General features: G+C 43.4%; 1 protein-coding gene across 1 annotated transcript in view; it reads right to left on the reverse strand.

Moving 5' to 3' along the window:
* Positions 1-15,820, reverse strand: part of naaladl2 (N-acetylated alpha-linked acidic dipeptidase like 2) — a gene marked incomplete at its 3' end in the record, with an annotated part of 362,515 nt that overhangs the window by 208,471 nt on the left and 138,224 nt on the right. The window contains exon 6 of the mRNA XM_083647387.1: positions 6,538-6,657. Coding sequence (XP_083503513.1) covers positions 6,538-6,657 — 120 coding nt within the window. The remainder of the gene's footprint in view (positions 1-6,537; positions 6,658-15,820) is intronic.

The raw sequence follows: 15,820 nt of genomic DNA on the forward strand, positions 1-15,820 counted from the left end.
TTGGAAGCTACTTTCCCCCCCCCCTACCTTTTTATGACAATCACTTTCAGGTCACTCCTTATTTGCAAGTGTTTTGAAAGATTCCTCGTTCCTAAGTTGGATGGATAGTGTATGTTATAGTGTATGTTATAGTGTATGTTATAGTGTATGTTATAGTGTATGTTATAGTGTATATTATAGTGTATGTTATAGTGTATATTATAGTGTATGTTATAGTGTATGTTATAGTGTATGTTATAGTGTATATTATAGTGTATGTTATAGTGTATGTTATAGTGTATATTATAGTGTATGTTATAGTGTATATTATGGTGTATGTTATAGTGTATGTTATAGTGTATGTTATAGTGTATGGTATGGTGTATGTTATGGTGTATGTTATAGTGTATATTATAGTGTATGTTAAAGTGAATGTTATAGTGTATATTATAGTGTATGTTATGGTGTATGTTATAGTGTATGTTATAGTGTATATTATAGTGTATGTTATAGTGTATGTTATAGTGTATGTTATAGTGCAGGGGTGCCCACACTTTTTCAGCTTGGGAGCTACTTTTAAAATGACCAAGTCAAAGTGATCTACCAAACATATTTATTTATATATATATACACTGAGTATACAGTGGAAAACAGTGGAACAGTGGAAAAACAGTGGAAACAGTGGAAAAACAGTGGAAACAGTGGAAAAACAGTAAAAAAAATAAAAAATAAAAAATAAATCCCCCCCCCCCCCTCAATGCCATGCGATCGACCACACTACCTTCGCGATCGACCGGTCGATCGCGATCGACGTATTGGGCACCCCAGTTATAGTGTATTAGTCTAGCAGCAAGTCCTCAAAAAAGGCTTTAGTTTTCGAGATACCCCTACCCGAGGTAGAACAAATGCCAACAATGTTTTTTCTTATCTTTAGGGTCTCCCATTAATGAAATTGATTCTTGGCAAATTTTATTTTTGGGGAAAAAATGTTTTTTTGGCTGTTCTTTAGAACTACCCCAATCCCTGAAAAAGAGCCAAATTAGGCCAGTCCGAATAGGGTAAAGGTGACAAAAAAGCTCATACCTTGAAAATGCTCACTCTTTTCCTCACCAGATTTGCTGAGGTATGAACCAGGTGGCTGCCCTACATCACCAAATAGTCAGAAAATGATTTACCTAAAAAGATCATGAATTATAGTCCTGTAAATATAGCTTTAGTTTAGGCGGAAATTGTACTTTGTGGTGATAGGAACATAGGACTCCATCACTTTTCTCTCATTTATCAGAAAAACAGAAATCCCTGGAAAATATACCATTACTGAATTGTCTAGGGTGCTATTGAACCCTGACCAGTAGTTGTATGGAGATATCTGGTACAGTTCTATTGCAAATGAGATTTCTTTAGACATAGACCTACTACCTCTTCTCTGAAACTGTCAAATTAGGTCATTCTGAATGGGGGATAAGTGAAGTGGCATAATAGCCTATAAGTTAAGAATGCTCAATCTGATGGTCATCATATTTGGAGAGGGAAATACCAGGTGGCTGAACTACATCACCAAATAGTCAGAATGTGGGTAAACCAATAAAATAAAGTTGATCTAAATTACAAACCACCTGGAGCGGCTGTAGCTCAGGAGGTAGAGCAGGTCGTCCACTAATCGCTTTGGATAAAAGAGGTCGGTGGTTCGATTTCCACCTCCTCCAGTCTGCATGTTGAAGTGTCCTTGGGCAAGATACTGAACCCCAATTGCTCCGGATGGTGTGCCAGCACCCTGCGTGGCAGCCTGCCGCCATCGGTGTATGAATGGGTGAATGTACCTACTGATTGTAAAGCACTATATAAATGCAGGCCATTTACCATTTACCATAAAACATAGAAATACAAGGTGTAAATATTGGAAGTTTTATTGAAACTGGAACATTAATCCAAGTATAATAGTAATCATAATACACAATCACAAAAACAGACTAGAAAAACGGATTAGAAAACAAAATAACCAAGGCAAAAATAAAACAGAACAGAGAAATAAAAAGTGACTGCTTTTTTGTCCAGGTACAGTATATGGACACTTTTTTCACAGCCAAAGTATCAGGCCTTTGTTGCGTATTATGACCCAACCAGATTATTGTGCCAGTGTTTGGGAGTCTGGGGCACATTCACAACCTTATCCTCCATGGACTGCAATTGTAAGGATTGCAAAAGAGTGATGCAAACAAAACTGTCTAAATATTGTTCAGTCTGGAGGCAGCCTGTCTATCTGGAGACGATCATGTTTAATATACTGCATCCTTAGTATCATTGTCCATTTGTCAGATTAAGCTATCACAATGTTACATTCTTCCCTCTTCTGTGTATCATATTGTAACCTTTTTCCAAAGTATTTGGATCTTGCATTGTTGCTGCGCGTACATAAGATGTTGGAAGGGCAACAGAGAGGCACTGGCCCTTTCCACTCTCTCCACAGTTTGCATCTTTGCAATACAAGTAAGTAATGTCTCTCACTTCTGTAGGTGCTGGGGGTTTCCTAAATAGAGCTGGTCAAATGGCTCCATCTCTGACAATCCATCCCTTGACGATAGGACTCCATAACAGGGGTTTGGACATGTGACTGTGACACCATATCACTGTCTGATACATTGCTCTTGCTGTCTACCAGCATGTCATGCACTCACTGGCTGTGACACAACAAGTAGTTTGTACAGAATAGGAAAGACAACAGCATTCACCAAACTCAAGACCCATCTCAGTGAGCTCAAAGATCTGGCCCATTTTGGACTCTTCCAGCTTGGAAGTCTTTGCCAGTTGCAAGAGAATTTGCGCTTCTGCTTTATGGAAAAAATAAAAAGGAAAATGGACTGATGTGCACAAACTTGGATGAACCGAGGTTCATAATTGCATCAACAACATATTCAGCCTCTGCAAACCTGCCACCAACACAGGATGAATTTGCACAACATGTGCAAAGAGCAATGTACTGTATCAGACAGCGATATAGTGTCACAGTCACATGCCCAAACCCCTTTTATGGAGTCCTATCGGCAAGGGATGGATTGTCAGAGATGGAGCCATTAAACCAGTCCTATTTAAGAAACCCCCAGCACCTACAGAAGTGAGAGACATTACTTACTTGTATTGCAAAGATCCAAACTGTGGAGAGAGTGGAAAGTGCCAGTGCCTCTATGTTGGCCTCCCCTGTACGGAGTTCTGTACCTGGTGTGTAGAATGTCAAAATGTGTCCCCAAACGTCTCTGAGGAACCTGACATTTGACATTCTAGTATCTACTGTATATACTTGACCTCTCACTGAAACATATCTTATGTACGCGCAGCAACAATGAAAGATCCAAATACTTGGGAAAAAGGTTACAATATGATACACAGAAGAGGAAAACATTTAACATTGTCATAGCTTAATTTGACAAATGGACAATGATACTAAGGATATATTAAACATGATTGTCTCCAGATAGACCGGCTGCCTACAGACTGAACAATATTTACACAGTTTTGTTTGCATCAGTCTTTTGCAAGCCTAACAATTGCAGTCCATGGAGTATAAGCTTGTGAATGTGCCCCAGACTCCCAAACACCGGCACAATAATCTGGTAGGGTCATAATACGTTCAACAAAGGGCTGATACTGTATTTCATATTTGGATATTTGGACTTTGGCTGTGAAACAAGTGTCCATATACCAGGTCAAACGAGCAGTCACTTTTTATTCCTCTGTTCTGTTTTATTTTTGCCTTGGTTATTTTGTTTTCTAGTCTGTTCTCCTGTTTTTGTTTATGAAATGAAATGAAGCACTGAGATTTGGGGCTACCATAAAACAAATGTATTATTATTACTATTATACTTGTATTATTTCATCATGTCAAGACAGGAGATACTACTGATTTATTATAGTTTGGATTAATGTTCCAATTTCCAGCAAACTTCCAATATTTACACCTTGTATTTCTATGTTTTAGAGGCTTGTAATTTTGATAAACTTTATTTATTGGGTTACCCACATTCTGACTATTTGGTGATGTAGTTCAGCCACCTGGTATTTCCCTCTCCAAATATGATGACCATCAGAGTGAGCATTCTTAACTTATGGGCCACAGTACCCATCTGACCTGAACCACTACTGTCCCAACTCCAACCTCCCCTTCATCTCCAAAACTCTTGAGAGGGTGGTTGCCGCCCAACTCCAGTCCCACCTCCACTCAAACAACCTCCACGAACCATTTCAATATGGTTTCCACCCTAATCACAGCACTGAAACAGCCCTGGTAAAAATAACTAACGACCTCCTCCGTGCAGCTGACTCTGGACTCCTCACCATCCTCATCCTCCTTGACCTCTCCACTGCTTTCGATACCATCTCCCACCCACTACTTCTGGAGCACCTGGCGAACATTGGAATCACTGGTGTTGCAATTCCCTGGTTTGCATCCTACCTCACCGACAGACAACAGTTTGTCCAACTAGGGAACCACACGTCCGGGTGTTCTGCCGTTTGACCCAGGGGTCAGTAGTATTGGGTCGACTCCTATTCATCACCTACCTCCTCCCCCTGGGTAAAATCCTCCGACACCATGGTGTCCGGTTTCACTGCTACTCCGATGATACCCAGGTCTATATCTCCACCAAACCCACCACCACTCTTCCTCCCACCTCCCTCACTGCCTGCCTCCAGGACATCAGGAGCTGGATGAGCAGGAAGTTCCTGAAGTTAAACGCCAGTAAAACCGAGGCCTTGCTCATCGGCTCCAAAAACACCCTCTCAAAAGCTCATAACACCACCACCCCAAACATCATCATTGACAGCTTCCCTGTTCCCTTCTCCACCCAAGTCAACAGCCTCAGCGTCATTCTGGACAGCACCCTTTCCTTTGCACCCCACATAAAAAACATCACCCGGTCTGCTTTCTTCCACATCCGCAACATCTCCAGACTCCGCCCATCCCTGTCCCAATACAGCACCAAAGTCCTCATCCACACATTTCTTACATCCCAGATTGGTTACTGCAACTCTCTTCTCTCTGGCCTACCCACCAAATTGCTCAACAGACTCCAAATGCCTGGATCATCACCCGCACTAAATCATCTGACCACCCTGTTCTCATTCAACTCCACTGGCTTCCCATTCACTACCGGATTGACTTTAAAAACCTTCTGCTCACTTACAAAGCCCTACACAACCTAGCACCCACCCATCTCTCTGACCTCCAGGAATACACCCCTTCCCGCTCCCTACGCTCTTCCTCAGCTGGCCTCCTGACCGTCCCCACCTCTCGCCTCAGTACCATGGGTGCTAGGGCCTTCAGCTGCTCTGCACCCAGACTCTGGAACTCCTTGCCCCCACACATCCAACAGTCTGACTTCATCACCACATTCAAATCCCACCTCAAAACCCACCTGTAAAAATTGGCCTACTCACTTTAATCATATACAGCACTCAATCTGTTATTCGCCTGCCGTGTTTATCTCCTGTCTTTTCTTATATGTACGCTCATCGTATTTTAATGATGCTGGTGTTTGCCATGCCTGTTGTTTTTATGTATGATCTTTTAGAATGGTATGTCTCTTATGCACTGTACAATGACCTTGGGTGTTTTGAAAGGTGTCACCAAATAAAATTATTATTATTAGAAGTATACCACTTATCCCCCCATTCAGAATTTTGACTGTTTCAGAGAAAAGGCAGGGCTATGTCTAAAGAAATCTCATTTGCAATAGAATGGTACCAGGTATCTCCATACAACTACTGGTCAGGGTTCAATAGCACCCTAGACAATTCAGTAATGGTATATTTTTCAGGGATTTCTGTTTTTCTGATAAATGAGAGAAAAGTGATGGAGTCCTGTTCCTATCACCACAAAGTACAATTTCCGCCTAAACTAAAGCTATATTTACAGGACTATAATTCATGATCTTTTTAGGTAAATCATTTTCTGACTATTTGGTGATGTAGGGCAGCCACCTGGTTCATACCTCAGCAAATCTGATGAGGAAAAGAGTGAGCATTCTCAAGGTATGAGCTTTTTTGTCACCTTTACCCTATTCGGACTGGCCTAATTTGGCTCTTTTTCAGGGATTGGGGTAGTTCTAAAGAACAGCCAAAAAAACATTTTTTCCCCAAAAATAAAATTTGCCAAGAATCAATTTCATTAATGGGAGACCCTAAAGATAAGAAAAAACATTGTTGGCATTTGTTCTACCTCGGGTAGGGGTATCTCAAAATCTGAGGGCCCTTTCTGCTAGACTATATGTTATAGTGTATGTTATGGGAATACAGGGTTGCCACTCTATACTGATGCATGTCAGGGACTTTTCAAGTACTTTTCATGGACAAATGATTAGATGACTGAGCACACGGAGCTCAAACGCAGAGATTTCGGTAGGCTAAATCCAAGCATATTATTTATTTATTTTTATGCAAGCACGCACTTTCAAGTACTTTCCACACCTGTGGCAAGCCTGGGAATATAATCCCATATTTCCATGTAAAGGATTAAATCATACATGTGATTTTCTAAACAGCGGAGGACAAATGCTGCCTTCTTACCTTGTAGAGTAAAGGGGCGTGGCCCAGCTTGACCAGGGCGATCTGGTTGGTGAGGTTCAGGCTTTCTCTGGCTCTCCTCAGGTCGTCCACGCTGCCGTACTGGACGTCCACCACCGCCCCCTGGTGGTGAGGAAAAGTACAGCATGATCTCAGAACATTTCGTAAAATCGGAAAATGCTGCATTACGTGTTGTGGACATGAATTATGACATGATATTCCACGAATCAGATTATGTGACAGGAATTGGACAAACATGGCAGAATTGAAACGCCATTTTCACTGCGAACAGTTAAAGGCATACTGCCTCTTTTTTTTTAGGTTTCCCCCCATTGTTCTCCCCAATTGTACTCGGCCAATTTCACCCCTGCTGCCCCGGTCGCTGCGCCACCCTCTGTCGATCTGGGGAGAGCCGTAGACTAGCACCATGCTTCCTCCGAGTCAGCCGCTTCTTTCCACCTGACAGCGGGAGCTTCACCGGCAGGACGTGGCACATGGGAGGATCACGCTATTCCCTTCCCCCCCAAACAGGCACCCAACCGACCAGAGGAGGCGCTAGTGCAGCGACCAGGACAAATACCCTCAATCCGGCTTCCCACCCGCAGCCACTAGCCAATTGTGCCTGTATGGACGCCCGACCAAGCCGGAGGTAACGCAAACCTGCGAAACCTCGTGTTGGTAGGCAGGGTATCTACCGCTACACTACCCGACCTCCCCTAGTGGTGGCTGCCTGCCCCTGCCTCTTTCACTTGTTAATAACTTTAAAAACTAAACATTTAAATTAAAAACAAAAACTAAGTATAAACTGTTTTATAAATATGGGTAGAAGGTGTTAAAAAGAGACTATGTTTGAAAATATATATTTATTTAGGAGTGCTTTTATTGTGAAACTCCTCCTCATGGAACGGATCTTCCAAATCCGCTTCACGTCTGTGACTTGACACAGTAGCAGCAAAGCAGCAGAACCTATCTGATCACCCCCAGCAGTAATGTCAACATTTCAAAGAAGAGTAAAGTGAATGCTAACAGCTACCAGCTTTACTGAGGACACACCAGACTAATGTTCATTACCAGCGTTACTGAGGACACGCCAGGCGGATGAACGAAAAAAAGTAAGTGAATCAGTTGGTAATATTGGGCAATTAAAATCTGAGCATGTCAGTATTTGCTGTAGCCTAGGTGCAGATGTCAGATCATGTCAAATGAGGGGTTTTGTAGGCTACAGTGTGTATAAAAACATGGTTGTTGTAACGATGCTGACCGAGATTTCTTTAGAGCCATGGTGCTGTATTCTGTATTCTTCCCACGCAAGTTTGAATCCTGTGTCGCTACGTGCACGCGCACGAGAGCGTACACGCACGCGCGTGTCCAAGGCAGCCCCCAGCGCCCCCTGCTGGAAATACATCCCTGCACGCCTGAAGGGAGATCCTGCTTTACCCAATATGGGAATTTAGGGTTGGGGTCATAAGAAAACCTAAAGTCTAAAACTTCAGTTACAGAAATCTTCTTCGTACGAGTTGTGAATTGAATCCAGGTCGTCAGAGTTGGCAAAACATTTCTCTCACTGTGTTTTGTGTGCGCATGAAATTACCATAATATATCTGCAGGGGGTTCATAGTGTTGCTGATCAACACCGACGACTCAGCTACTTCCTCACTTTCTGCTCTGTTTTTTGGGTTTTCTGAACAAAACTCAAAAGACTCTTCACCCCCCTTTAAACAGCCTTGTTGACAATGACAAAGCAGTATTATTACTATGCCGGCACGCTGATGTATTACCTCTTCACCGGATGTTTCAGTTGGATCTCTGCTCTGATAAGCTCGCGTACTGCTCTCTACTGTCAACATGTGATTTTATGCTTTCTGTCAGCTACAGGCCACCGTACTGTAGCTCAAGGGACACGACATACAAAAATACACCCAGTTTAGTTGACCACACACACACTCAGACAAGTCCTATAAGTTTTAACAAGTGCAGGAAGACGAAGAAAAGAAGTGTGTACTTATGTGTGTCGGAATGGAGCGCGCGCACGCACGTGTGTGTGTGTGTGTGTGTGTGTGTGTGTGTGTGTGTGTGTGAGTGAGTCTTATCATCTCCCAATTTAAAGTGACCTAGAAGTTGTTGAGGTAAGTTGGGGAAGTCAAACACTACTTTTGGGAGTGGGCCTCTCCCCATCCTAACCACCCCCCCGCCTCCTCCCTTCCCCGCCTCACCTGGGCCCTAACCCCCCCCCCGCGCCCGCCTCCTCCCTTCCCCGCCTCACCTGGGCCCTAACCCCCCCCCCCGCGCCCGCCTCCTCCCTTCCCCGCCTCACCTGGGCCTGATTCATTTTTCATGTGGCCTGGGGGCGAGTGTAACACGATGCTGCAGTGAACAGAGGGAGAGAGAGAGAGAGGGAGGGAGAGAGAGAGGGAGGGAGGGATGGAGGGCCCATCTTGTTTGCATCAGGGGAGACTAGCGGAGGAGAGACAGAGAGAGAGAGAGAGAGAGAGGGAGATTTATCACTCCTGCCTGCATTTGCATCATAAAAGTCCTCCATTTAAACTGCAGCCCATGGAACAGTACAAGACACAGCAAATTGAAATACAGAAGAATCTCTCGGCACTGCCGGCCTGGCCGAGCGAGCTCCATCTCTCTCTCTCTCTCTCTCTCTCTCTCTCTCTCCCTCTCTCTCTCTTCATCTGGGAGAGGTAATGACATTAACGATGTCAGTCCCTGTCTGCCTGAAGCAGTGAGCGTGTGTTTCTCTGCTGAGACGGTGAGTCCTCCACTTCATCAAGACACGACGAGTGGAGCTGGAGCGATACCACTCCTTCTCTGTATGTTGTCCTTTTGGATTGAAGCTGCCGACACTAAAGCTGATAGAGTGCTGAGAGCTGGTGTGAAGGCAACTGTGAAACCAAACAAAGAAAAAAGAAAAAGGGGTAAAAAGTTTAGACTTTTTAAGGAAGCTCTGTAATTTTGATGCGCAGCAGAAGTCTTTTATGAAAATGTTTTATTCATCCTGTATAGAGTCTGTTCTTACATGTACGTTTGCTTTCATCTGCTGGTTTCGGCAATCTAAATGAGAGAGAAGAGAGTCTGTTCGGTGGAGTTGTGTGAAGTTGTGCTCGAACCTCCTGACTAAAGGTCCTTACACATCGGGAGCGTTTTTTTCATGCGATTAATTCGCACGTCAATAATATTTTCCGAACCTATATCAGTCAATGCAACCGTGCATACCAACGGCGAAGTTTCGCCCAGCGTTATTGCGGTGTTTATTTTTTCGAACCACGGTCGATTTTTCAGAAATTCGCTTCCGACGTGTACACATCTGTGGCTGTGATTGACAGGTGGGTCAAAACTCGCATCGCAATTTCGTGCCGTATATTCGCATCGCTCTTGATGTGTAAGGACCATAACTCTCATACTAATGCAATGATTTGAGGTGAGGCAGGTTGCATTGCATTGCATCTTATTTGACAGAGACTAAAACCCATGAAGCACCTCCATTGTATTGGAGGTGAATGAAAAGAGCACGCCGACGTTTATCAATAAAAAATGAGTATAGGCCCCATATACATTTTATTTTATATATTGGTTTAACCTCCACGTCATAAGGTATGGTGGGGGGGTGTAATGGAAGAAAGAGTAGACAGAGGAAGACAGTGAGATAGATGGCAGGAAGAAGAGACAGAGGAGAGGAGATCTTGAAGGAAGGAGAGAAACAAGGAAAGAGGGTTTCAGTCGGGAAAGGGAGGGAGGAACATTGCGTCTCTAACTGGGCGTTCACACCGAAAACGAACGCGCAAATTTGTGCTGCGAGATTACATAAGTCAATACAAACACGCGAGCAGACGCCATTTCGCCCCGGGCGGCGCAAATGAGGCGGATGAAGCCAAATTTTGAAGTGGAAGAGTTTGACATTTTTCAACCGTGGTCAAACTCGCGCAAGTGACGTGATTTTTGCTTTTGGTGTGAACGTAACATCCGAGTGACAGAGTTAAACAGAGGAGGAAAAATAACCTACAGTACAGGGACACAGGGGAGGCCATGCATTGTTTCTGCGGTCTGCTGATTGAAGGCTGCTAAAATCCACAAAGTAACTAACTCCTATCACATGAAGTAACCCAAGAGGCGCCATTATGTCACCACAAGAGGGAGCTCATCCTGAACGAGGGCCAGTGTCGCTGTAACAAGCGACCAGTTACAGTGCTTCACACTGAGGAGGCTGAGCTACAGCGACCAGTTACAGTGCTTCACACTGAGGAGGCTGAGCTACAGCGACCAGTTACAGTGCTTCACACTGAGGAGGCTGAGCTACAGCGACCAGTTACAGTGCTTCACACTGAGGAGGCTGAGCTACAGCGACCAGTTAGTGCTTCACACTGAGGAGGCGGAGCTACAGCGACCAGTTACAGTGCTTCACACTGAGGAGGCTGAGCTACAGCGACCAGTTAGTGCTTCACACTGAGGAGGCGGAGCTACAGTTACAGTGCTTCACACTGAGGAGGCGGAGCTACAGTTACAGTGCTTCACACTGAGGAGGCGGAGCTACAGCAAAAGCAAAGAGACGTTGACCGTGGTCTGACTGGTAGTTCAGCTTCTCGCAAACTGCCCTCCTATGTTTTTGCACACTACAATCTCTAGAGTTTAGCCAGAATAATAATATCACAAAAAAACATATCCAGTGAGTGAAAGCAGCTTGTTAATGAGAGAGAGGTCAAAGGTCAGAGGAGAATGGGCCGACCGGTTCAAGCTAATGGAGAAGGCCACAGATGCTCCAATAACAACTCTTTACAGCAGTGTTGTGCAGAAGGACGTGTCAGAACACACAAGCTGTTGGCGCTGATGATAGATGTACCTAATAAAGTGGCCGGTGGCTGTAGTGTTGCTCAATGAAAGTACTTGGAGAAAGTAGTTTGAACTACTTTGTAAAAAAAAAGTATATCATCATATCAGATAATCGCTACCGTATAATGTCATTCATGGCACAAGATTTGGCTAAAAAAATCTAACATCAAAGGAAGTAGAATGAGGTAACGGACACGATCTTCACGTTTTTGCATTGAAAGTATTGGAGCACTTTTTCATTACCCCTTTTTTTTTACACAATTAATAGACTGGGACTCTCCATCTTACAGTACATGTATTTCGTTCATGTAACTGTACTTAGTCAAATAATGCAGTGTATATTATTTCATTAATGTAACTGTACTTAATCAAATAATGCAGTGTATATTTCATTAATGTAACTGTACTTAGTCAAATAATGCAGTGTATATTTCATTAATGCAACTGTACTTAGTCAAATAATGCAGTGTATATTTCATTATTGTAACTGTACTTAGTCAAATAATGCAATGTATATTTCATTAATGTAACTGTACTTACTTAGTTAAATAATGAACTAGGTCTATTAATGCATCTTACATGTACATTTCATTAATGTAACTGTACTTAGTCAAATAATGCAGTGTATATTTCATTAATGTAACTGTACTTAGTCAAATAATGCAGTGTATATTTCATTAATGTAACTGTACTTAGTCAAATAATGCACTAGGTCTATAATGTAACTTTAATGTAACTGTACTTAGTTAAATAATGAACTAGGCCTATAATGCATCTAGATTACATCTAGAATACATGTAGATTTCATGAATGTAACTGTACTTCGTCAAATAATGCAGTACGTAATGCAGTCGAAAAAATGACTACCAGCGACTAATGTGTAATTTGAGAAGTTATTTGCTGCACTGGAAGAATTGCTTTCTTTAAATAAATAAATGACATTGACCAAAAACTTCCTTGTTTCGAGACTTTTCTATGTTTTATGATTCTTTCTTAAAACAGGTCATATTATCTTGAACTAAGCCTTAGAGCCAAATGATGTGGCGGTGCAGTGAGATTAATGAGGTTATAGCAGTTCATTATGTCTGAATACAAGACTGAATCACTCTTCAGCTTATCATTTTTGCAGAGTAGATAGTTACACTGAGGCAAATTGTGCCAATATTAATTTGGAGATTATGTTTTTTCCAGCTTTTTGATCAAGTCCAAGTCCCCCCCCCCCACACTGTACTTTGCCAATTCTCCCTGCTGTCCCAGTCATTGCTCCACCCCCTCTGGCGATCTGGGGAGAGTTGTAGACTAGCACATGCTCCCACCGATACATGTGCAGTCACCAGCTGCTTCTTTTCACCTGACAGCGAGGGGTTTCACCGGCAGGACATAGCACATGGGAGGATCGCGCTATTCCCCCCTGTTCCCCTGCCCCCCCAACAGGCGCCCCTACCGACCAGAAGGAGGCACTAGCGCAGCGATCAGGACACATACCCTTAATCCGGCTTCCCACCCACATACGTGGCCAATTGTGCCTGTATGGACGCACGACCAAGCCGGAGGTAACACGGAACAGGGAAGGTAGGCAGGGAATCGACCGCTGCACCACCTGGATGCCCATCATCCAGGATTAAACATTCAGAAACACTTCTTCACGGGGGAACTGGACGGAGAGGCGAGCTGAGCCAAAAGCAAGGAGAGAGAGGGAGAGAGACAGAGAGAGAGGTGGGAGAGAGAGAGAGAGGATGAGAGGGAAGTGAGGAGAGGAGAGTGGTGAGGACAAGTCTTTTATTATAGCGGTGTTGAATTAGTCAGATGCTTCTCCTCCTCAGAAGGCTCAGACGTGAACATTATAAAGCAGCAGCTAGTGAGCTGTCTGATGGCTGTAATGAAGCCGTGTCTTTACTTTACCGCAGCTTACCGGCCATCTTGTGTCATTAGCCTCCTGCTGGCTTTCAAGTGAGGCAGATTTGTCCTGTACAGAAAAAATGTCTCGTCCTGTGAGGATTTAAAGTACTGCATATTAGAGTATATAAGAGAGAGTGTCATTACAGAGTTTGTATAAGATTATAAAATCAATAATGTAGAACATTTCGTACGTACGTTTCTCGTCTTACTTTTTTATTCTATTTTTAATTTTCTAATATTTCTTACGTTTAGAACGAGTGAACGACAAGCACCATTATAAATCCACTCATTCATACTTTGTAGGTGACAGATTGAGAGGCAGTCAGATGACTCTGGAAAGGTACAAGCTATTTTTTAAATCAGGCAGATCAACCAGTAGAAAATTCTATTTACCAGGTCAATACACCGTAAGAAGAAGAAGAAGAAAAAATGTTGATACAAAAATGTGGAAATATGTAAAGGTATGTAACCTTGGGCGGGGGGAAAAAAATATTATATTAGCTGCATTTTATTCTGCAATCACAAATAAGAAATATGACCATCACAATTTCACAGACTCTCCATCCATGTTATATTATTTACACTTTAAATTACACTTTACACATGAACAGTCAGTTACTGCAGCAGTTAACAGAGTATCGCTCTTTGACAGAATAGTATGTAGGCTAAAATGTAGCCATGTACTATGACGGCAAAAACAAAAGTGAAAGCAGTAAGATGTTTCCAAGCGTAAATGCGTTTTTATTCAAACGCGATTTTCAAAAAAACGCTTCAAAAGGTCATAAAAGTGGCTCCTCGTTTTGTGAAGATTATCTTGCTGAACACGAAGTTGGCGGTTTCATAAACTTTTGTTAGGTCATCCCTGCGCCGGCGGTACTCTATATGGGAGTAAGTCAGACATGTTAACCAGCTTCCTCATAAGCAGAGTCTGAGCTCACCTGGTTATTCTAACCCATGTTGTGATGTTTACACACGGTTATTGAGAACCACCAGGGAAAGAATAGTGGCAGCTAAAGTGGCGTGCTTTGTTCTATGTATTGTTGTCCTTGTTTGAAAGTAGTTTGTGTGTTCTTATGAAGTGTGTCCTACTATATATACACACAGACCCCATTACGTATTGTGTCTTTTGTAACTGTCATCATCACACCTGTCCAGGGACTGCAGTTGAAAATGGCTAAAGTGGCACATTTACTATACAGACATGTTTAATGATATGCGCGGGTCCCTGTAACATTAACCCATATAAATTAAATCATTTACTGCACAGACATGTTTATTAATATGCACGGTCCCTGTAACTTTAAACTATACAAATAAAATCATCAGGAGAAACGGGGTGCAGTGAAGGCATCGTGGTCCCTTCTGGATGGGGAGAAGTCAGGAGGTTGGAATCAATCACCCTTCTCACTCTCATATAAAGCTATATGTAATACAGCACCTTGTTATTAGACAATGATTGTCATAGTATCCTATAATAAAATTGCCTAGGTGGGCGGGCGGTGTCTGTCTGTCTGACAGGTTTTGATGCCACCTACCGATACCTTACACACACAACACAATACCGAGTCAGAGTCCCAGCAAACTAGATTTGAAGGCCATGTAGCGGCCTGATAATCTAGTTACATATAACAGCATATAACATTATTATCTTACTCTGGGCAAAAATGAAAGAATAACAATGCTATCTTCTTATTTTATCTTTTGAGTGTGTGTGTGTGTGTGTGTGTGTGTGTGTGTGTGTGTGTGTGTGTGTGTGTGTGTGTGTGTGTGTGTGTGTGTGTGTGTGTGTGTGTGAGAGAGAGAGAGAGAGAGTGTGTGTGTGTGTTCCCACCACACCAGCGAAACCGTGCCACCACCAGCAGGACTTATTAGCCTGCGTACTTGCTCCGGCCCACCATCCATCCATCACAAACGCCATCTTTAATTGTGTGAAAGCGTGTTTAGATGCGGCAAACTGACACTTAATTCGTGGCCGCGCACGAGAACAGAGCTGGGAAATAACGTATTGATGGATGACTCTGACACTCTGGGTAGACTCTGACTAGTGGACCACTGGATGATTCTGACCCTCCTCTGGGTAGACTCTGACAAGTGGACCGCTGGATGATTCTGACTCTCCTCTGGGTAGACTCTGACAAGTGGACCGCTGGATGATTCTGACTCTCCTCTGGCTAGACTCTGACAAGTGGACTGCTGGATGATTCTGATCCTCCTCTGGGTAGACTGACAAGTGGACTGCTGGATGATTCTGACCCTCCTCTGGGTAGACTCTGACAAGTGGACTGCTGGATGATTCTGACTCTCCTCTGGGTAGACTCTGACAAGTGGACCGCTGGATGATTCTGACCCTCCTCTGGGTAGACTCTGACAAGTGGACCGCTGGATGATTCTGACTCTCCTCTGGGTAGACTCTGACAAGTGGACTGCTGGATGATTCTGACCCTCCTCTGGGTAGACTCTGACAAGTGGACCGCTGGATGATTCTGACTCTCCTCTGGGAAGACTCTGACAAGTGGACCGCTGGATGATTCTGACTCTCCTCTGGGTAGACTCT

Source organism: Poromitra crassiceps, assembly GCF_964638095.1.
Source record: "Poromitra crassiceps genome assembly, chromosome: 12".
Taxonomy (NCBI): domain Eukaryota; kingdom Metazoa; phylum Chordata; class Actinopteri; order Beryciformes; family Melamphaidae; genus Poromitra; species Poromitra crassiceps.